A 23,812-nucleotide genomic window follows, 5' to 3' on the forward strand; every position below is an offset into this window, starting at 1 on the left:
TCTGTTTTCTGGGGGGCTTGCTGCTAGCCTAGTGGAGAAGACTACCATGTCTACAAACCATTACATCCAGTGGTATCACCTCCAAGGGATGGCTTTTGTGTGAATAGGTGCAAATGGGGACACAAAGTAGTTACCTACTATCAGGAGAAGAGGCTCTGCTGGAAAGCCCCACAGAGGATGTGACACTCAGGCCAAGACTTAGGTGTTTGCCTGGCAGATAAGTGGAGAAAAGACCATTCCCAGCAGAAGGAAGAATATATGTAAAGTCTGATATATTTTGACAACTTCCAATGGTTTGGAGCAGTTATGGCTGCCAGGTACTGCCTACTTGATGAGTCTTTCATACTTTCTATTTCCTACACTCCCTTGCCCCTAATCTCAGCCCATGACTGTGGACCAAAAAGTGGGCTTTATTAAGAAAACAGAAGCCTTCAGTTGGGAACCCCCTTTTCTCCCCACCACCAAATCAACCAGACTACCTGCATTGTTGCCTGTCTTCCTCATCTTCCCTACAACAGAACACGTGCTCCTCCTTTCTCCACATGGGCCCTTCTATTCACACAAACTTATTAATACTCACTGTGTACTTGCTCCTGTTCTGATGGTATGAATATAGTCATGAACAACACTGACAAATCCATGCCCTCTGGGAGCTCATATTGAAATGGGAAAAATCGAGGGGATGGAGCAAGATGGCAGAGGAGTAGGAGACCTGGATTTCGTCTGGTCTCAGGAATTCAGCTGAATAGGGATCAAACCATTCTGAACACGTACGAACTCAACAGGAGATCAAAGAAAAGAATAGCAACAACTCTCTGAACAGAAAAGCTACCACTTTCTGGAAGGTAGGACATGCGGGGAAGTGAATCCGAGGTGATATTTGGGAGGATAGACAGCGGGGGAGGGGGCCTCCGTCAGTCGCTTCTGGCAAGTGATAGAGCCACGGAGCACAAAATCAGAACATTCAGAAGCCTGCTCCGCTGAGGGACGTCGCTCCAGTGGCTAAGGGGGGGGTGGAACCCTCGGGGGACAGTGTGGTCTCAGGACCCTCTGGGTCACAGAAAGGCTGGGGATGCCTGAGTGCGGCAGAGCTCCCAGGAACCAGAGCAGGGAATCTGGCTGCAGAGACGGAGCCAAGGAGTGGGCTCTCAGCTCGGGGTTGCCATAAACTGTGATCCTCGGCACAGTCGGGCCACTGCTCCTCCAGCAGGGACCCAACAATCGGCAGATCTGGGGAGACTCCCCTTCCTCCCCTGGGAGGAGTGGCATGGGAGCACACTGCAGGGATCTGCTGGGTTTGGAGACTCCACACCGAGTCGGGTGCCAGAGATAGAAATGCTCGGTCACAGGCCGGGTGAGCACAGAGTGCGTCCGGAGACTGGGAAGACGGGAGTGATTGACTGCTTTTCTTTGGGGGCGCACTGAGGAGCAGGGCCCCGAGTTCTCGGCTCCTCCAGGGCAGAGATTGAGAGGCCGCCATTTTCACTCTTGGCCGCCAAAGCTGTACGGAAAGCTTGCAGGGAACAAAAGCTCCTGAGAGCAAGCCCGAGCAGATTACTTAGCCCGGACCTGACAAGGGCGGGGCAATTCTGCCTCCAGCAAAGACATTTGGGAACCATGGCAACAGACCCCTCCCCCAGAAGATCAGTGAGAACAGCCAGCCAAGACCAAGTTTACCGATCAATGAGAATGGCAGAACTCCAGCGCTAGGGGAATAACGCACATAGAATCCATGGCTTTTTTACCATGATCCTTTAGTCTTTCAAAGTTAATTTTTTTTAACTTTTTTTTTTTTGAATTTTTCTTTTTCCCTTTTCAAGCAACATCTTATCAATCCCTTTTTTAAAAAACATTTTTATTTTTCATTTTTAGAGTCATATTCTATCCCTTCATAGTAGTTACCCTTTTTTTTTGCATATATATATATATAAGTTGTTCTCTCTTTAAAATTTTGAGATAGTTTCTTCTAACAGATCAAAATATACCCTAAATCTCTAGTGTATGGCTTTGTTCTACTCTCCTGCCTGATCACATTTTCTCCCCCCCTTTTTTTAATCCTCTTCTTTCTTTTTTCAAACAACTTCTTATCAATTCCTTTTATAAATTTTTTTATAATTTTCATCTTACAGTCATATTCTATCCCTTCATCATATTTACCCTTATTTTTGTACATATATAAGTTTTTCTTTCTTTAAAATTTTGGGAGGCACTTTCTTCTAACAGACCAAAATACACCCAAAATCTAGTATGTGGCACTGATCTATACACCAGCCTGATCATATTTGATCATATTCTTTTTGTTTTGTTTTGTTTTGTTTTATTTGTTTCTATCTTTTTCTTTTTTCTTTTTTTTTTTCTTTTTTCTTTCTTTTCCTTTCTTTTCCCCCAGCTTCAGGTCTTTTCTGATTTGTTTAGAGTACATTTTCTGGGGACGTTGTTACCCTGTTAGCATTTTGTTCTCTCATTAATCTGTTCTCCTCTGGACAAAATGACAAGACAGAAAAAATCACCTCAACAAAAAGAACAAGAGGCAGTACCGACTGCCAGGGACCTACTCAATATGGACATTAGTACGATGTCAGATCTAGAGTTCAGAATCATCACTTTAAAGATACTAGCTGGGCTTGAAAAAAGCATGGAAGTTATTAGAGAAACACTTTCTGGAGAAATAAAAGAACTAAAATCTAACGAAGTCAAAATCGAAAAGCCTATTAATGAGGTGCAATAAAAAATGGGGGTGCTAACTGCTAGGATAAATGAGGCAGAAGAGAGAATCAGTGAGATAGAAGACCAAATGATGGAAAATAAAGAAGCTGAGAAAAAGAGATCAACAACTACTGGATCACGAGGGCAGAATTCGAGAGATAAGTGATACCATAAGACGAAACAACATTAGAATAATTGGGATCCCAGAAGAAGAAGAAAGAGAGCGAGGGGCAGAAGGTATATTGGAGCAAATTATAGCAGAGAACTTCCCTAATTTGGGAAAGGAAACAGGCATCAAAATCCAGGAAGCACAGAGAACCCCTCTCAAAATCAATAAAAATAGGTCAACACCCTGACATCTAATAGTAAAACTTACGAGTCTCAGAGACAAAGAGAAAATCCTGAAAGGAGCTCAGAAGAAGAGATCTGTAACCTACAATGGTAGAAACATTAGATTGGCAACAGACCTATCCACAGAGACCTGGCAGGCCAGAAAGGACTGGCATGATATATTCAGAGCACTAAATGATAAAAAATGCAGCCAAGAATACTACATCCAGCTAGGCTGTCATTGAAAATAGAAGGAGAGATAAAAAGTTTCCAGGACAAACAAAAACTAAAGGAATTTGCAAACACAAAACCAGCCCTACAAGAAATATTGAAAGGGGTCCTCTAAGCAAAGAAAGAGCCTAAAAGTAACATAGACCAGAAAGGAACACAGACAATAAACAGTAACAGTCACCTTACAGGCAATACAATGGCACTAAATTCATATCTTTCAATAGTTACCCTGAATGTAAATGGACTAAATGCCCCAATCAAAAGACATAGGCTATCAGATTGGATACAAAAACAAGACCCATTGATATGCTGCCTGCAAGAGACTCGTCTTAGACCCAAAGACACCCCCAGATTGAAAGCGAGGGGGTGGAAAACCATTTACCATGCTAATGGACACCAAAAGAAAGCTGGGGTGGCAATCCTTATATCAGACAAATTAGATTTTAAACCAAAGACTGTAATAAGAGATGAGGAAGGACACTATATCCTACTTAAAGGGTCTATCCAACAAGAAGATCTAACAATTGTAAATATCTATGCCCCTAACATGCGAGCAGCGATTATATAAGGCAATTAATAACAAAAGCAAAGAAACACATTGACAACAATAAAATAATAGTGGGGGACTTTAACACCCCCCTCACTGAAATGGACAGATCATCTAAGCAAAAGATCAACCAAGAAATAAAGACTTTAAATGACACACTGGACCAAAAGGACTTCACAGACATATTCAGAACATTCCATCCCAAAGCAACGGAATACACATTCTTCTCTAGTGCCCATGGAACATTCTCCAGAATAGATCACATCCTAGGTCACAAATCAGGTCTCAACCAGTACCAAAAGATTGGGATCATTCCCTGCCTATTTTCAGACCACAATGCTTTGAAACTAGAACTCAATCACAAGAGGAAAGTCAGAAAGAACTCAAATACATGGAGGCTAAAGAGCATCCTACTAAAGAATGAATAGGTCAACCAGGAAATTAAAGAAGAATTTAAAAAATTCATGGAAACCAACAAAAATGAAAACACAACTGTTCAAAATCATTGGGATGCAGCAAAGGCAGTCCTAAGAGGAAAGTATAGCAATACAAGCCTTTCTCAAGAAACAAGACAGGTCTCAAATACACAACCTAACCCTATACCTAAAGGAGCTGGAGAGTGAACAGCAAATACAGCCTAAACCCAGCAGGAGAAGAGAAATAATAAAGATCAGAGCAGAAATCAATGAAATAGAAACCAAAAGAACAGTAGAACAGATCAACGAAACTAGGAGCTGGTTCTTTGAAAGAATTAACAAGATTGATAAACCCCTGGCCAGACTTATCAAAAAGAAAAGAAAAATGACCCAAATGAACAAAGTCATGAATGAAAGAGGAGAGATCACAACCAACACCAAAGAAATACAAATAATTATAAGAACATATTATGAGCAACTCTATGGCAGGAAATTAGATAATCTGGAAGAAATGGATGCATTCCTAGAGATGTATCAACTACCAAAACTGAACCAGGAAGAAATAGAAAACCTGAACAGACCTATAACCACTAAGGAAATTGAAGCAGTCATCAAAAATCTCCCCAAACACAAAAGCCCAGGGCCAGATGGCTTCCCAGGGGAATTCTACCAAACATTTCAAGAAGAATTAATACCTATTCTTCTGAAACTGTTCCAAAAAATAGAAATGGAAGGAAAACTTCCAAACTTGTTTTATGAGGCCACCATTACCTTGATCCCAAAACCAGACAAAGGCCCCATCAAAAAGGAGAATTACAGACCAATATCCTTGATGAACATGGATGCAAAAATTCTCACCAAAATACTAGCCAATAGGATCCAACAGTACATTAAAAGGATTATTCACCACAACCAAGTGGGATTTATCCCTGGACTGCAAGGTTGGTTCAACATCCACAAATCAATCAACGTGATACAATACATTAACAAAAGAAAGAACAAGAATCATATGATCCTCTCAATAGATGCAGAAAAAGCATTTGACAAAGTACAGCATCCTTTCTTGATCAAAACTCTTCAGAGTATAGGGATAGAGGATACATACCTCAATATCATAAAAGCCATCTATGAAAAACCTACAGCGAATATCATTTTCAATGGGGAAAAACTGAGAGCTTTCTCCCTAAGGTCAGGAATGTGGCAGGGATGTCCACTATCACCACTGCTATTCAACATAGTATTAGAAGTCCTAGCCACAGCAATCAGACAACAAAAAGAAATAAAAGGCATCCAAATCAGCAAAGAAGAAGTCAAACTCTCAGTCTTTGCAGATGATATGATACTTTATGTGGAAAACCCAAAAGACTCCACCCCAAAACCACTAGAACTCATACAGGAATTCAGTAAAATGGCAGGATATAAAATCAATGCACAGAAATCAGTGGCATTCCTATACACCAACAACAAGACAGAAGAAAGAGAAATTAAGGAGTTGATCCCATTTACCATTGCACCCCAAACCATAAGATACCTAGGAATAAATCTAACCAAAGAGGCAAAGAATCTGTACTCAGAAAACTATAAAATACTCATGAAAGATATTGAGGAAGACACAAAGAAATGGAAAAACGTTCCATGCTCATGGATTGGAAGAACAAATATTGTGAAGATGTCAATGCTACCTAGAGCAATCTACACATTCAATGCAATCCCCATCAAAATACCATCTACTTTTTTCAAAGAAATGGAACAAATAATCCTAAAATTTGTATGGAACCAGAAAAGACCCTGAATAGCCAGAGGCATGTTGAAAAAGAAAAGCAAAGCTGGCGGCATCACAATTCCAGACTTCAAGCTCTATTACAAAGCTGTCATCACCAAGACAGCATGGTACTGGCACAAAAACAGACACATAGATCAATGGAACAGAATAGAGAGCCCAGAAATGGACCCTCAACTCTATGGTCAACTCACCTTCGACAAAGCAGGAAAAAATGTCCAATGGAAAAAAGACAGTCTCTTCAACAAATGGTGTTGGGAAAATTGGACAGCCACATGCAGAAGAATGAACCTGGACCATTTCCTTACACCACACACAAAAATAGACTCCAAATGGTTGAATGACCTAAATGTGAGACAGGAGTGCATCAAAATCCTAAAGGAGAACACAGGCAGCAACTTCTGTGACCTCAGCCACAGCAACTTCTTCCTAGAAACATCGCCAAAGGCAAGGGAAGCAAGGGCAAAAATGAACTATTGGGACTTCATCAAGATAAAAAGCTTTTGCACAGCAAAAGAAACAGTCAACAAAACCAAAAGACAACCGACAGAATGGGAGAAGATATTTGCAAATGACATATCAGATAAAGGGCTAGTATCCAAAATCTATAAAGAACTTATGAAACTCAACACCCAAAGAACAAATAATCCAATCAAGAAATGGGCAGAAGACATGAACAGACATTTTTCCAAAGAAGACATCCAAATGGCCAACAGACACATGAAAAAGTGCTCAACATCGCTCGGCATCAGGGAAACCCAAATCAAAACCTCAATGAGATACCACCTCACACCAGTCAGAATGGCTAAAATTAACAAGTCAGGAAATGACAGATGTTGGCGGGGATGGGGAGAAAGGGGAACCCTCCTACACTGTTGGTGGGAATGCAAACTGGTGCAGCCACTCTGGAAAACAGTATGGAGGTTCCTCAAAAAGTTGAAAATAGAGCTACCATACGATCCAGCAATTGCATTACTGGGTATTTATCCCAAAGATACAAATGTGGGATCCGAAGGGGTACGTGCACCCCAATGTTTATAGCAGCAATGTCCACAATAGCCAAACTGTGGAAAGAGCCAAGATGTCCATTGACAGATGAATGGATAAAGCAGAAGTGGTATATATATATATATATATATATATATATATATATATATATATAATGGAATATTATGCAGCCATCAAAATGAATGAGATCTTGCCATTTGCAACGACGTGGATGGAACTGGAGGGTATTATGCTGAGCAAAATAAGTCAATCAGGGAGAGACATGTATCATATGATCACCCTGATATGAGGAATTCTTAATCTCAGGAAACAAACTGAGGGTTGCTGGAGTGGGGGGTGGGGTGGGAGTGATGGGGTGGCTGGGTGATAGACACTGGGAAGGTTATGTGCTATGGTGAGCACTGTGAATTGTGCAAGACTGTTGAATCACAGATCTGTACCTCTGAAACAAATAATGCAATATATGTTAAGAAAAAAAAAAGAAGAAGATAGCAGGAGGGGAAGAATGAAGGGGGGGAATCGGAGGGGGAGATGAACCATGAGAGACAATGGACTCTGAAAAACAAACTGAGGGTTCTATAGGGGAGGGGGGTGGGAGGATGGGTTAGCCTGGTGATGGGTATTAAAGAGGGCACGTTCTCTGTGGAGCACTGGGTGTTATGCACAAACAATGAATCATGGAACACTACATCAAAAACTAATGATGTGGGGCGCCTGGGTGGCTCAGTTGGTTAAGTGACTGCCTTCGGCTCAGGTCATGATCCTGGAGTCCCGGGATCGAGTCCCACGTCAGGATCCCTGCTCAGTGGGGAGCCTGCTTCTCCCTCTGACCCTCCTCCCTCTCATGCTCTCTGTCTCTCATTCTCTCTCTCGCAAATAAATAAAATCTTAAAAAAAAACCAAAAAACTAATGATGTAATGTATGGTGATTAACATAACAATAAAAAATAAAAAAAAAAACAAATGGGAAAAATCACAATAAACATCCAAACAAAAAACTATTATCTGGCCAACAGACACATGAAAAGATGCTCAACATGACTCATCATCAGAGAAATGCAAATCAGAACCACAATGAGATATCACCTCACACCTGTCAAAATGGCTAGAATCGAAAATACAAGAAACAACAAGTGTTGGCAAAGATGTGGGAAAAAAAAAGGAATCCTTGTGCACTGTTGGTAGGAATGTAAATTGGTGCAGCCATTGTGGAGAACAGGATTAAAAAATTAAAAATAAAACTACCATATAATCCACTAATTCCACTACTGGGTATTCATCAAAGAAAACAAAAACACTAATTCAAAAAGGCATACATACCACTGTGGTTATTTTAACATTATTTACAATAGCCAAGAAATGGAAGCAACCCAAGTATCCATCCATAGATGAAAGGGTAAAGAAGATATGGTAAATATATCCAATGGAATATAACTCAGCCATAAAAAGAGGTCTTTCCATTTGCAAGAACATGGATGGAGCTAGAGAGTATAATGCTAAGTGAAATAAGTCAGTCAGAGAAAGACAAATACTATATGATTTCACTTATATGTGGAATTTGAGAAATAAAACAAATGAACAAGCAAAAGGAGACAAACAAACAAAAACCAGACTCAAATACAGAGAACAAACTAGTGGTTGCCTGAGGGAAGGTGAGTGGAGGGATAGAAAAAAATTATTATCAATATTATTATTATTTTAGGTAAGTTCTAAGAAGAAAATAATAAACTCAATACATAGAAAAAAGAATGCTGATGGTAATAATGGTGATGGCGGCGTGTGTGTGCGTGCGTGTGTGTGTGTGTGTGTGTAGCTGGGAGGAATGTAGGACCTTTCTGAAGAATTAGTATGAGCTGAGACCTAAACAGTGAGGCTGTCAGGTCTCTTATTTAAGAACCTCAGTCTTCAGTTTCCCCCTTCTTCTCTATTCTCAGTCCCCCCCCCTCCTGGATCATTTCTTAGTGTCAGTTATCCTGAGAAAAACCAAACAACTAAAGTGTCCTTGACTCCCATTTTCCCTCCAGCTATATCCCCCTTTCTGTGTTCACATTCACAGCCAAGCACCTTGAAAGAACAGTCCATAGTGACCATCTTTGCCTCAGCACCTTCCTTTTATTCCTTAGACCCCTGCCACCCATTCTATTCTGGTTTCTGTGCTGCCACTATTGTCAAGGGTACCAGTGACCTCTGTGATGTTTGACTCAACTGATTCTCCTTGCTTTCTAAGACTCCTCTTTTCTTCTGTCTCCTGAGACCCCACTCACCTTCACTGTTTGCTTCTTATCAGCTGGCTTGCTGTGCAGGCTTCCCCTCTACTGTCCAAACTTGAGACTATGCAGTGTCGCCTTCTCTTCTCCTTGGGTGATCTCAGCCACTCTCATGTCTTTAAATACCTTCAATGTGATGACGACTCTCAAATTTATTTTTCTGCCCTAAATATCTTTGAGCTTGAGACTTGTATTTTCAAATATTTCCTACTCTTCACCTCTCTGTAAATGACCCAACAATGACTCAAGACAGAAACATGGGAGTACTTCTGCATTTTTCCCTATCCTTCACACCACACATTGAATCCACCTGTTAACTTCTCCTGCAAGACACTTCCCAGACCCATTCTCTTCTGTCTCCTCTGCTGCCATCCATCATCTTTACTCATAACTACATGTCCTTTCATGCATTGTCTATCATCCTTTCTTTATCTACTTTGTGGATTGAATCATTTTTTGAGGTCTTGAATCAAATCAAATGCCACTTCTATGCTTAAAACCCTTCAGGGTCTTCCTGTCACCAGCTGGACCCCAAGATCTGACACTGATTGCCCACCTACTTATACTCACTAACCTTTGTCTCACATTTTTCCTTAAACTCTTCTTTCCAGCTTACCTCAACTCAGGCAAATGAAACCCCAAAACACCCCTCAGGTGATGGTGACTGCCCTGACAAGACCTCCTGCTGGCCCAGACCACCCAGACATTTTGAGCTAAATGCCCAACTCATGCCTGCACTAATGGACCATAGAGTGACCTCTGGAATGACCTACCATTACCTTTATCTCATTAATACTAAAATCTCTGCCCAAGGAGGACCCCCAGCCTCATTTACAGAATATACGACGTGTGCATAGGCATGTTTACTTAAGCCACATATGTCACCTTCTGCCCACCTCTACACACAATGACAAGGCTTTCCTATCAAAATACTCATCCTAACCCTAAACAGAAGGAACCCATCCACCCTCTCCTGGGGAGTCAAGGTTTTGGAAGCCATTTTCCGTGATCTCCTTATTTCCTGCAAATAAAGTTTTCTTTATGTGACACCTTGCCTGGTACATTTTCTGTGACTCACCAAGGAATGAACTCATGTTGGTTTGGTTCCATTCCCACTGCACGTTGAATAAAATCGAACATCATATACACGTTGTTTGAGGTGTAGTGGGACACAGAGGTAGGTGCATGCTTATTTGTATAAACAAGTATATACATATGCATGTACATATTCACCCTGGCAATGATGTCCCCACACCAAGATAACCTCACTGTTATGGGGTCTGGGACCCATCAGTGTCTGACATACCCACAACAAAGTATAGTGCCTGGCATGTAATTGGTATCCAAAAATATTTGTTGAATAATAGATTAAAGAAGGAAGTTTATTTGATATCAGACTGAGCTTTACTGAATGGGAAGAGATTATAGATGTTAGCTTCAGCTTTAGAAGGTAATATGGAAGACATCTATTTTAAGTATAATACAGACTCTGGAACTAGGCAATCTGTATTTGAAGCTCTGCTTTCTCAGGTATTATCTGTGAGACGCTAAGTAAGTTACTTAACTTCTCTGAGCCTTAGTTTCTTGTCTATAAAATAGTGATAGTAAGATGACCTATTTCTTTTGGTCTTTATAAAGATTGTAATAGTTAATGTACATTAAGTGCTTAGAAAATTTCTGCCACATATTATTTGCCAGTATTACAATTTTCTCTCTATCATCTATCTATCATCTATCTATATCTATTTATCATCTATCATCTATCTATCTATCTATCTAGCTAGCTAGCTAGCTAGCTAGCTATCAGCTATCTATCATCTATCTATCTATCTATCTATCTATCTATCTATCTATCTATCATCTATCTATCTATCATCTATCTATCATCTATCTATCTATCTATCATCTATCTATCTATCATCTATCTATCTATCTATCTATCTATCTATCTATCTATCTATCTATCTATATCTATCTACCTACTTATCACCTCTACTCTCTACTTGGTATAGAAATGACCACAACATTCCTGGCAGGTAGTTTTGCCAAATCTAGTGATTGGGGGAAGTTCTTCCAGAAATCTTGAGCTATGTCTAACAGAATTTGAAACTATTTTGTCAGATTGCCCCCTTCATTAGCATGTAACACTATCTTAATAGTGACTGCTAATCCTAACTCTGTACTAACTGTAATTAAATGATGATTCTGGATCCCAGTTCCAATGTGGTAGAGGTTCTCCCACACTAACAAGTAATTCTCACACACCAGCTGGATGTCTTAACAATTCAACTCAATTCTGACACCATCTACCTGAAGGTGATAGCATCAGATTTCATTGGTTAAGGGCTCAGTCCCCCAGGACTGTTGTGTCCTCCTCCCTCCACCCACCCCAGATGCCAGCAGCTAGTCCAGGTTGTCACTTGTACTTCTGACCAGTCATAAATCAGAAGTTCCCATAATCGCTTCCTTTAGTTTGATTAATTTGGGAGAGTGGCTTACAGAGTCAGAGAAGCATTGTAGTTACTAGATTACTGGTTTATTATAAAAGGATATAACTCAGAAACAGCCAGATGGAAGGGATGCAAGCTGGGAGGCTACCAGCTGGGAGGCTCCATGCCCTGTCCAGGTGGTACTCTCCCTACATAGAAGCTCACCAGCCTGGGGACTTTCTGAACTCTGTCTTTTTAAGTTTTCACAGAAGCCTCATTATATTAGCATGATTGACTAAATCATTGGCTATGGTGATTCAGCTTTCAGCCCTACTCCCCTTCCTGGATGGAGCTCAGTGAGGTAGGATTGAGAGTTCCAGCACTCTAATTATGGGTTTGGTTCCTCTGGCAACCAGCCCCATTCTTAGATGCAGTCCAAAAGTCATGTGTCATTAACACAACAAAAGACATCTTTATTATCTTTCTTACTCAAGTAGTGCCAAGGGTTTTAAAAGTTCTGTGTAAGAGACATTGAAGACCAAATACGTATTTCTTATTATAAATTATAATATCACAGTAATAATCAATAATCCCTCATATTTAGCATTTACAATGTGCTTTCACAAATATCTTGTTTGATCCTGAGGATAGCCATGTAGGAGAAGGGTGGGTAAGTGTTCAGCATTTCAATTTCACAGATGCAGAATCTAGACCAGGAGATTTGCCCAGGGTCGTGGAGCTGCTAAGTAACCCAGAACGCCACTACAAAAAGTCTCTAGAGGGAGCTGCTCATCCACTGAGGGGGCATAAAACCATCCACTGGGACCAGGAGCAAAATATTTGGATGTTTTTCTGTGTTTATCTTTATTTTATCCCTTAAAATTGTCTACATTTTGTGTTTGCTAATAATTCATATGTTTGAATGATAGTATGTATCTATTTCTTGTAAATAATACATATGTATTATATGATGAACTCAGGATTTTAAACTTTGTATTAAAGTATACATTCAGAAAAGTATAAATGGATTTTAAGTGCACAGCTCAACAAATTTTCACAGATAGCACAACCAGGTAAGCAGCCCCCAGATTAAGAAACAGAATATTAGAAGGGACACACAAACCTCCTTCCTGCTGCCTTCCAGTTACCACCATCCTGCCCTCAATTCAAGTATAACTACTATCCTTACCCCTACAACACAGGTTTGCTTTGCTAGTTTCTGTAGGTTATACAAATGATATAAAAAGAGTATGCTTTATGCTGAACCATGAAATTGTCAATATTCAACAGTTTTTGACCTCCATAAAGGCAAGTTCACAAGGTTCATCCTAGTGCATTTTGTGTGTCTATTTCCTCTCCTCCACTTAATTTATATCTGTGAGATTCAATCATATTGCTGTGTGTAGTTGTATATCATTCATACACATTGTAACCAAATTCATTCCTTAGTGAGTCAGAAACTGCACCAGGTTGAGTTGTAGCACAAAGAAAACTTTTATTTGCAGCAAATAAGGAGATCACAGGAAATGGCTTCTGATGAGGGAGCAGAAGGCTGGCTGAAGACAAACCATAACCTGACACCCAGCAAAACTCCCCCCATCCCGCTCCTGGGTAGGATATGTGTGACAGTCTTCCAGGAAACTCCCAACTATCTTAATGTTAATGCTTTGCTAGAGGAAAAAAACAACCTTAACAATGGCAAGGCCTCCTGTATCCTGTGATTCTTCTTTAACATATGAAAGTTCTTTTGAAAACCTCCCTTTTTCCTTACTTCCCCTAACCCCATAGTATATAATCAATTGTTCCTCACAACCCCAGTGCAGCTCTTTCTGCCCATGGGTCCTGTCCCCGTGCTTTAATAAAACCACCTTTTTGCACCAAAGACGTCTCAAGAATTCTTTCTTGGCCGTCGGCTCCAGACCCCAACAGCACTGCTCCAAAACCACATCAATTACCAAATTGTTTTCCAAAGTGGTTGCACCAATTTGCACTCCCACAACCTCACCAACCTAATTCTAGCCATTCCAGTGGGTTGTGGTGTTCCATTGAGGTTTTAATTTGTATTTCTCTGATGAATAATGAGGTTGAACACCTTCTTCATATATTTATAGGTCATACACAAGTATATTTTTGTTATCAGGGAGTGCAACATAAAGAATTTCAAGGCTCTGGAAGACTAGGATATTTTCCTGAATAGTTTGGACTACTTTTTCCTCAGACCACTGTAGGGGAAGAAGTTCCCATTTCCAGTGCTGTGACAGGGAAAGGGGGCAGGGAGCAAACTGAGAGAGGAGATGAGGACTTCCCACTTATCTTTGCCAGGGTCTGCCCTGGGTTTGAGTAAAAGCTTGTTCTGTATCTGACACCCAGCTTTCTACCCTGATGTAGCATGTTCTTGGTCCTAGGACTCTGGGACAGATGTCCCTTCAATGACTGGCTGGCAAAAGCTGTTTTCACCATATTCAGAGCAACATACAAGTGATTCAAGTGCAAGAGTAGAGGGGACTTACAAGTGATAAAGGAAATTTTCAACTTTCAACATTCGTGGGCCTTATTCCTGGGTTCCCAGGGAAGCTATACTTCCATGTTTACCAACATCAAAATGACTTGGCAAAACCTCAAAACATGGGCTCTATTTTGCCCCAATCACACATTGTACATCCTCATCATTAAAAAAAAATAACCAAAAAGGAGCATTCCAAAAAAAGATAAGAAAAACCAAAAAACCTCCCTGGTTCCTATCAGATTAAAGCCATGGTCTTGCACATACTAAAAACATAATATAACATCTGTAGCTTTCTGGAATGTCCTCTGTCATGATGATTTGTAACTATGTAAAAAAACTGAAGTGGGAGAGTGAGGTTCTTGTCTCATGGAGTGGAAGAATGAATCTTGCTGACAAAGGAGAGTGAGTAAAGCGATAGAGTTTTATTAAGCAAGGATACAGAAAAAGCTCTCAGTAGTGAGATGGGTCCCCACAAGGTTGCCACTGAGGGCTTATAGGGTTGGTGTTTTATTGAAGGCTAGCCAGGGAACTTCAATCCTTTTAACACCCCTACTGTTAGCACCACTGAATAAGGATTAGTGATAACACCTTTAATGGCTTACATCCTTTTTAGGGTCCAGTAATTCTTTTTTGGTCACAAGTAGCTGTTATAACAAGACCCTACCTCTGACACCTAAGGCAGGGTGGTCAGGTTTGTTCTCTTGTCTCTGGTTTCCTTCTACTTCCTCATTTTTGGGATTTCTGTGAGCCTGATCCTGTAGTCCCCTACCTATCTCTCCTTACCTTGCCCCATCTGTCCCTTACTCAAAGCTTATATAACCTTATACCAAATATTCCTTCCCTAGAGCACTCTTCTTTATGAAGATTGTGTATCCTGGGCAGCTGTCCTAACTAGGGCTCAAATAAAACTCTTTTCTCTTTAAAATTTTAGAAAAGGTTTGTTCAATTTTGTGTTGATGCAAGATTTAAAAAAATCTAGTCCAAACTTTGTATTTACCTTGGCTAGTCATTTGGCCTCTTCTTGCACATTTTCAGTGATGGGGAACTCACTATGGTACAAGTAGCCCATTTCACTGCTGGGCCATTTGATTCCTGTTATGACCTATCTTTCTGTATCCTAAACTCATGGATACATGCTCTTCCCTCTGGAGTCACATTGGAAAGGTTTAAAGACCTTTACCTTGTAAATCTTTCTCATCTCTGGATGAAATGCTCCCATCTTTCAGTCACCACCTACACAACATGGTGCCCAGAGGCCTTGCCCTTCTTCTCACATTCATTTGAATGGACTAAAGTTGGTCAGTGTCCAACTTCAAATGTAGTGTGTCTGGGGTGATGTTCCAGAGGCCACTGCCTGCAGAGCTTCCTTGCAGTTGCTTATCTCTCTGCTAATACTTGTCCCTGATCCCCAATCCCTACATGGCTGGCTCCTCTGGGTCCTTCATGATTACACTCAGATGTCACCTGTTCAGAGTGGCTTTTCCCAACTAAAGAGCACCCCTCCTCACCAGAGTATCTTGTCTCCCTGTTTAATTCCTACATTTTCTTATTTATGCATTTGCTTAGGTGCTTTTTGTCTGTCTCCTCCTGCTCATGTAGGCTCTGGGAGGCAGGAACTCTATGCATCTAGTTCACTGCTGTATCTTCAGTGCTTGCAACAGTAACAGTGCTTGGTACCTACAAGACTCTCAGTAAGTTTTTTTTTTTTTTTTTAAGGGAAGATCATAAGTGATGAGTCTAGGTTTTAATCCCCACAGTCTGATTCCTGAGTTTATGCCTGTTTCCCCCACCCCATAAATTATTTAACTCTGTCTTGCTTATTAAGCCTTCCTCCTATTCTATTAGACGCTACATGTCTGCTCTTGCCTCCACCAGCACCTAGCATTGGCCAGCCCCATATGTGGCCCTCTCTGACATACAGCCAGGCTAGGAGGGACCACAAAAGGCACAGTGCCTCTGTGGCCAGTAGATGGTGCTGTTGAAAAGAGAAAAGCAGTCCCCAGGGCTTTTAAAGGAGGGCTAGTTGGTACCAGGCAGGTTGAGTGTGGGAGAGGCAGAGCCCTGCCAGCCCACCCCTTCTTTTTCCAACCACCTCTAGGTGAGAGGCAAATGTCCATGGGAGAGAAGAAAGAGCAGGAATGGGTAAGTTTAGGCCTGCTGCCCACTAGCCAAGACATCTTGAGGTTAATGATGGAGTGGGAGGACATGGGGATATCCCCCACTGTACTACTTCTCTGGCTAAGGACCTGACAGTTTTTGCTTATACAGGGTTAGTCTGGGGACCTGCCTGTTGATCTAGTGTTCCTCACCCAACACATACACATACGCACACCCAGAATGGGGCTGTGGAGGAGGGCAGGCAGTGGCACTAAGCCTTCTGGGTATGCAGTTTTTCAGAAAGTTCTGCCCATTCCAAACTTGGGTTGTGAATTCCTCCAGCATACAGTCTCATCTGCTTTCCCTCTGTGTTCCCATAGCACCAAACATCATGTCCTATACATGCAGGTACACAGTCAGGGTGACAAACTTGTCTTGGTTTTCTGGGGACTAGCCCAATTTTAACACCAAAAGTCCTGCATGCTGGACAGCCTCTCAGTCCCAGGCAAACCAGGATGGTTGGTCACCCTATCAATAAAAGAAACCTCTTTTGTCTGTGCCTCAGAAGTCATACTGGTTGGCTGACTCTGAGAGTGCTTAAGACCTCAGTGTCGTTGGCCCCATGAACACAGGCAAAGAGCACAGCAAGGCCCAAGGGCTGTTATCTAGGGCTCATATGTCAACAGGAGATACAGATAATTACACACAAGGTAGCTACAAGGGAGAAACAGACCCCTCAGAACCGGTGTAGGTGCACCCGCTGGCTCTTTGACATGGAAGGTTTCTGGGAGGAGGTGAGTTTTAAACCCATGGGCTGACAGACACAAGCAGAGGAAGAATCCTGGGTGAGAGGGAGAGGCAGGTGCAGGTGGAAAGGAGGCTGTGATGGGTTATCAGAGCACAGGTACATGGAAGAGATGGACCACTCTGGCCCAGGAGAGAAAAGAGGTCCAGAAGGCAAAGAAACAAGGAATAAAGGGAAGAGAGGTGTTCTAAACCTGGACTGGGAAGATTGGATTTGGGAAGTTGGTGAGGAGTTACTGTAAGGTGCCACTCAGGGATTAAGTGTTTGGGCCCCCAAAAACATACTAAGAAAACACCTAAATTTGGGGGAGCCACTTCCCATCACTTATCTCCTCCTTTCCTTTAGTCTCAAGCCATGAAGCACACTGTGCTGGTCCCTAGGGCCTCCCAGCAGTGTTCTAGAGTCCAGAGCAATTTTCTCTGTCTTCTGACCTCAGGGTCTGGCCTTCTGAGTCTTGCTTGTTAGGTTCCTCTGCCCCTAGGTCCCAATTTTGCCCAGGAGACCTAGATGAGCTAGTTGAGTCTTAGTGCCAGACAGGTTGGAAGGAGGCTTAGCACTTACACTTACTATCACTCCCTAGTTGCATTCCTCCAGTTCATGGGAATGTGGCACGTCCAAGGGAAGCTCCTGTCACCAGCAAACAGATCTCATCATAAGAAAGTTCTTAAACTGAACCAAATCGGTAACTTCTGTCTATCAGTCCCAACTGTGTCCTTTGGAACCTCACAGAAATCCAATCCCTCCCTCACAAAAGCACTTAAAGTACTGAGAAGTCCTCCCTTGGGTATTTTCTTTCCTAGTCTAAATATATTTCAACAGCTTCTAATATGAAAGTCTTCAGGCCATTGTGCTATCAACACGGGTCCCTTCCACCAGGGTCTCCAGAGCCTGGGTGGTGCCTCGCACAGAGCAGATTCTCCATAAATGTCTGTTTTCTTGACACATTTCCTCTTGACACGTGGAGCCCAGAGGCACACTCTTGTCACATATTGAGTTAACTGTGTCAAAACTGAGATCAAATCAAGTTAAAAGAAAAGAACAAAAGAATAGTTCACAAAACTGGAAGATTTCAAGCTGAAAGTGGCACTAAGCTCATAGAATGAGGGTTACAGTTCAGTTGATAAATCATGAGTACATTGATCTCTATTAATGATTAACCACTAGATGCCTACATTCCTTTTAGGGGAACAGTGTTGCATAAATTACTTGTTTGTAGCCAATAGGCTCAGGAAGCTGTGACGTCATGCTGACGTGAAGAAAGCTTAAGTTCACTTATGGCCAGAGCCCACATTTTGGGGAAATCAGGATAGTTGTAAATTTCAGTTATGCAGCTATGGGTGTTTGGTCTAGGAGTATATTCAAACTATGGGCTCCAGTTTTGTTTTTTCCTTAGGGATTGTCAACTAGAACTTCTAAATCCAGGCTCCTCTTGGTAATGTCCCTATCCCTCTTTCTGAAAGGCTTGATCTTAACTGTCCCATGTCCTAGGCCCATGTCATTAGGGCCCTGATTCCCTCAGCTACAGTGTGCACAGGGCTTGGGTCAGAGCTCTGTGAGCACGAGGAAGGTGTGGTGGTTCTCATGGCAGAGTTTGATGAAGGCCTTCTGGCTCCTTGACGTCTGTTCCTTCATCTACAATCTGTAGGTGTGTCTCCTTCCCATCTCCTGAGGCCTCCCCTATAATCAGCAGGCTGTCCTTTCTCTGATGTTGCTAGACTCTCTCTGCTTGTCTGCCCAGCCGTTCTGTTCAGCGTCTGAGTGTCCCATCTTGGACTCCAATCTGTGCATGCCTTTAGTGCTGGAGAACAAAGACATTTCTTGGGCTTGAGCCAGGCTGGAGAAGTGTCATGACCCTCCATCAGTCCAGTTAAAAGCTCTACTGCTAGGAGGGGTCTCTGGAGCCTCTTTGAAGGTTGTGGTCCCAGGGGAGCATGAGTTTATTCCAAAGTCAGAAATTGGAAGAGATAACTTATTCCGACTAAGCAGGGAGGCAAAAGAACTGTGATTCAGGCACTGGAAGATGTTCAGGGACTTGGGATGTCCAGGTTTTGGAGAGGCCCCCTAGGCACATGTGGCCTGTGGAAAGAAGCTCTCTAGCTCTGTGTAGGGATGCTGCCTGCCTGTTCACCACTGTCTTTCCAGCATCTGGCACAGCACCTGCCACTTGGTAGGTGGATGAATGAATGTGAGGACAGCTCAGGAAATCTTTCCTGTGTGCCACAGGCACGTCCTCATGCAAGTAAGAACTCTGTTCTGGAGTTAAGAAGGACTCCAGTTAGAATCTTGACTTCACCACTTACTTGTTTTGTGAGGCCAGACCAGTTCCCTAATAAACAGAAAGGGGCAACACATGTACCCCTTGAGTTGCTGCCAGGATTCCCTCAGAGAATGTGCATAGAGCTCGGGGCCCGTGTTTGCCATTTGCAGAGTCAGTGAGTTCTCAGGGCTTCAGGTCACTGCTTGAAATCTTCCCCCAAGTTGCCCCCTATCTCCTCCTCTCTTGCCTTAGAAAATCTCTAAGATTAAAAGACTTGGGTGACTCCAGTGCTGCAAGGCTCTCAGGTCAGCCAAGCAGCTCTCCATTGGGCATACCCATATGGGCTGACTCAGAAGGGGGGCCCAGGGGAGTGAGTGAGGGGCCCCTTTAGCTCTTAGGAGGCCAGGGTCCAGGTCAGACCTCAGGGCACCACTGAGGAAGCAGCTACAAGTTCTTTGATGTTAGTCAGTCTTGCTCCTGCTGGACCCTTTCAGTGAGAGGAAGTGGGGCGACATGGTGCAAGGAGGTGACCCAGGCTGACTGGCTTTCCTGAAATCTGGGATGGCAGGACAATTTTAGTCCTTGAGTCTATTTATCTCAGAAGCATGCTTAGTTGCTCCTTCTGACAGGGATACTATGCTTGTAAGATATCATGGATTCATTGGGGACCCCTTCTTCCATACAACTCTCCTCCTCCCCATTTGAGCCCTTTCCTCCAAAAGCAAGGATCAGAGAAGAAAGAAGCCATACTGGCAAGAATTTGGATGTGAAGTTCTGAGTGTGGGCAGATCCCAGGTCCTGATGGATTCTCCCAGGTGGGAAATGTGTGTATAGGTGAGCCCATGATACATTGTGGGTGGGGGTGGAATAATCCAGGTGACCTTCCAGGAGGTCTCTGTCAATTTTGCTATTCTATGCACCTGTGAGGTCTGTTTTTCATTCCTACTCCAGATTGTCCAAAAAAAAAAAAAAGGGAAAGGTAATCATCACAGGGATGGACTATGGTTGGGCAGTGGGGAGGAAAGAGCACACATCAAGTCAGACATCAGCCTTGGAATCAGCTTTATTCTGTATTTTACCTTCACCAGGGAGAAGAAAGCAATGAAGCTGGAGAGCAGACCAGCCTGCACCACACAGACACAAATCACATCTCTAAAGAATGTATGTGAAATTATAAGGCCCAAAGCAGACCAACCATCAAGCACAAAGATCAACCAGGACCCCAGACATCCCATCTCATCTGTCCTTATTGGCTGTTTGGATGCAATCATTTATATACTTTTGTTTCATTTTTAAAAGCACAACATCTAACATTCCAATGTCCAATCATTTGCTGTTCCTTTTTAGGATGCACGGACAAAGCAACCCAATTTTTTATTTCTATAACACCACCAACTTCTTCTCGGTATCCATGGTGGTGGTGGTGGTGATCAGAGCAAAGTCCATCAAAAGTCAGCATGTTTTGAGGCTCGAGTGAGAGGCTGAAGCTCTGAATGATGAATGGAAGCATCCTTGGCTGTTACACACTCAAGGCTGGATGAGTTCGTGCCCCATGGAACCTGAACAACTGCACTATTCCTACAGTTGAAACCTTCTACTAGACTGCTGAGAACAATAATTATTCACAGAGATTGATGAAACACAGACAGAAATGCCTTCAGAGACAACAGACCCAGTCCTGGAATACTGAAGAAACCGGGAGGCAAGAACAGGTGCACACAGAGGTACCCACAGGTGAAGGTTATCGTAGCACGGGCTTGGGTTAGGTTTTCATCTGTTGACCATCTTCTTCTTGACCCCAGATGGCATTATGAGATGCTACTTTCCCTTGCCAGGGGGTAAGCACTTCTCCTGGACTTTCTGTGGACAAACTTCCACACATTTTGTCTGAGATAGCTCCTGACACGGCTCCACACACTGAGATGTGCATTGGTCTTGACCTTGCTGTGGGCAACTCCCTTGGTTCAACTCCTGGCACTGAGGAAGACATACCTCCTGAACTTGCACTGAGCACTTCTCTTGGCAGGGGTCCTGGCATGGGGGGAGGCACACCTCCTCAGCCTTTGCCTGGCACTGCTCTTGGGCCTTTTGAAGACATGGAGGAGGCACACATGGCTGCTTGCACTGCTGTTCATGAAAGGACATCCTAGGGTGGGTAACAGAACCTGAAACAAACATGAGATTTGAAATTAACTGCAGTAACAGTACCAGGCTGGGTACTGGGAGATGATGGGTTGGTAGAAGGAAATGGGGAGTGAATGATTATAAACCATAAGAACTTATTTGTTTGCTGGTTTTTTATCCTTTTCTCTTTTCTATCCCTACTTCAGCTCCCTCTGACACCCATTTCCTAGGTGGGAATATTCTCATAGCTTTTGTATTGATACCCATAGCCCAATCATACCTGACACCCAGTTCTACCACAGGTTTTCCCTTCTCATCTCTTTGGCTAATCTTTTTGAAAATCAGGTATAAGAGACTAGACAGAATACACAGGATGGTGTGAGAGGCCCAAGAAATGGCAAACCACTAAAAATCAGTGGAAAGTACAGTCCAGTGGAGGAAAAGAACAGCCTCCTGAAGACAGAGGAGAAAGGGAGAGGGAGAGAGGGCACAGATGCCCCACTTACCTGTCTTCAACAAGACTCAACAAAGGATGTGGATTGCAAGGCCTAGCAAGGTAGGGACTTTTATATAGTGCCTGGTCCTGCCTCCTGCAGTAACTGACTGGCCACGTGGGTGATGTCCTAATTGTGGAGTCACCATAACGAGCTTCCTCTGAAATTGCCCATGGTTTGAGTCACTGCTTGGGATGCCTGTTAATCAGCCTCCATTTGGGCCACTGGGTCCTCACCAGACCTCAGCAGGGAGGGGCTCCACTCAGATCTCTATCATTAGAGGTAGCAGCAAAAGAATGTTCATAAAACGTTATCTCAGTCTGTTAAACTGGGACTGGGTTCCTTATCTGCCCAAACTGGTTCAGGATGTGGTGAGAGATAAGATCCACCTTACTCATCTTGTCTTCACCCATGGGAAGACTTTACGCCTAAGACCTGGGGTCTGTCTGGATCAAGGGCATGTATGGGCCATTTCAAACATTTCCACTGATGTCTCTTCATTGACCCTGGAAAGTCACACTTCCAGACCTATGGAAGATGGCTTGTCCTAAGACCCCAAGCACACAAAGGACATGGAGAGAGTGATTTTCCTACATAGAAGTCTTTAGGGAAATTTGAGTAATTTGTTACTCTTAGGTTGTGAAGTAGGGTGGAGGAAATGGGAGGGAGAAGGCAGGTAATCTTCATCTTCTCAACTTTGAATTATGACATTTCTAAAAGTGGAGTTACAGAGTTTTCACAGTGACCAAGAAAATAGGATGGAACAAGGTTGGTTTTCCTCCTTGTCTTCTGGAAAAACTTTTCTTAAAACTTAGGTCAATAAAAGCCACAGGGGATGAAAGGAAAAGTTTCAAAGAAAACACACCCAGTTTTCTCACTTCTGAGCCTCTGTGTGGGCTGCTACTTCTGTCTTGTGTGTCCTCTCTCTCTCTCTCTCTCTCTCTCTCTGTGACTTGTGAAACCCTAAACATTCTGCAAGGTTCCACTCAAATCTGCCTTGCAAGGGCCTTTGCTGATTACATTAAACCAGAAATGAATTCACCTCCTTCTGAACTCCCATAGCATCTATTGTTGGTGCTGTTTATATGATATTTACTATAGTTATTAGGAATTCCAGTTATCTTATGTATAAGATCTTATTACTACCTTGAGTTGTAGGTTCCTAGAGGGTAGGGGGCTAGTAAGTGGAAGATCAATGACCATTAATGGAATGAATGCATTAATTAAGGAATAAAGAAGGTGAATGTAGGAGACAATTGGGAGTAGAGGAGGATCTCATGTATTGGAGGATGGGAAAACATTTGTTATAAAAGAAGCCCCTAGGCCATAAAGTGGTGGCCTTGTGCTTGTTTGCTAAAGTTGGTTGAACCCCAGGGACTTTAAAGATGATGGTGTCCCCCTTAACTTGAAGAAGTGTGTTTAGGTCATTTTCTAAATATAGTATTTGGCTAAAATCAGATGTTCCTTTAAAGGTTTATACAGTTTTTGGACACTTGATCCCCCAAATAGTTTTTAAAATGTGAGCTGGGGACAGGCCAGGTGACATTTTGATCTTTAGGGATTGATGTAGCACCAGTGTAGGCACCATCAGTGTCTTGTAAGAGGCAGGTGCCAGTGGTGGACGTGGTCACAGGCTGGCTTCTGGGGGCTAGGTGAGAGTGGGCCTGGGTGGGATGAGGAGAGGGATTTGGAAGACCCATGGTGTATCTGAAGGGACAAGGTCATTTGGAGACTCTGGGAATCAGGTGTAGGATTGGGAGGCTCTCCTCATTTTCCTTCTTCTCTTTTTTCTTCTCTTTCCATTTCTCCTCTCCC

At 42.7% G+C, this 23,812-nt stretch overlaps 1 protein-coding gene across 1 annotated transcript; it reads right to left on the reverse strand.

The window, feature by feature from the left end:
- Positions 1 to 20,424: 20,424 nt before the first annotated feature.
- Positions 20,425 to 22,035, reverse strand: PRR9 (proline rich 9). Its single transcript, XM_036077159.2, has 2 exons — positions 22,010 to 22,035; positions 20,425 to 21,544 (listed from the first exon to the last, which is right to left on the reverse strand). The coding sequence occupies exon 2, from the start codon at positions 21,522 to 21,524 to the stop codon at positions 21,198 to 21,200; it is 327 nt and encodes a 108-aa protein (XP_035933052.1). The 5' UTR covers positions 21,525 to 21,544; positions 22,010 to 22,035; the 3' UTR covers positions 20,425 to 21,197.
- Between the last annotated feature and the right edge of the window lie 1,777 nt (positions 22,036 to 23,812).

Source organism: Halichoerus grypus, chromosome 5 (assembly GCF_964656455.1).
Source record: "Halichoerus grypus chromosome 5, mHalGry1.hap1.1, whole genome shotgun sequence".
In the NCBI taxonomy this organism is placed as follows: domain Eukaryota; kingdom Metazoa; phylum Chordata; class Mammalia; order Carnivora; family Phocidae; genus Halichoerus; species Halichoerus grypus.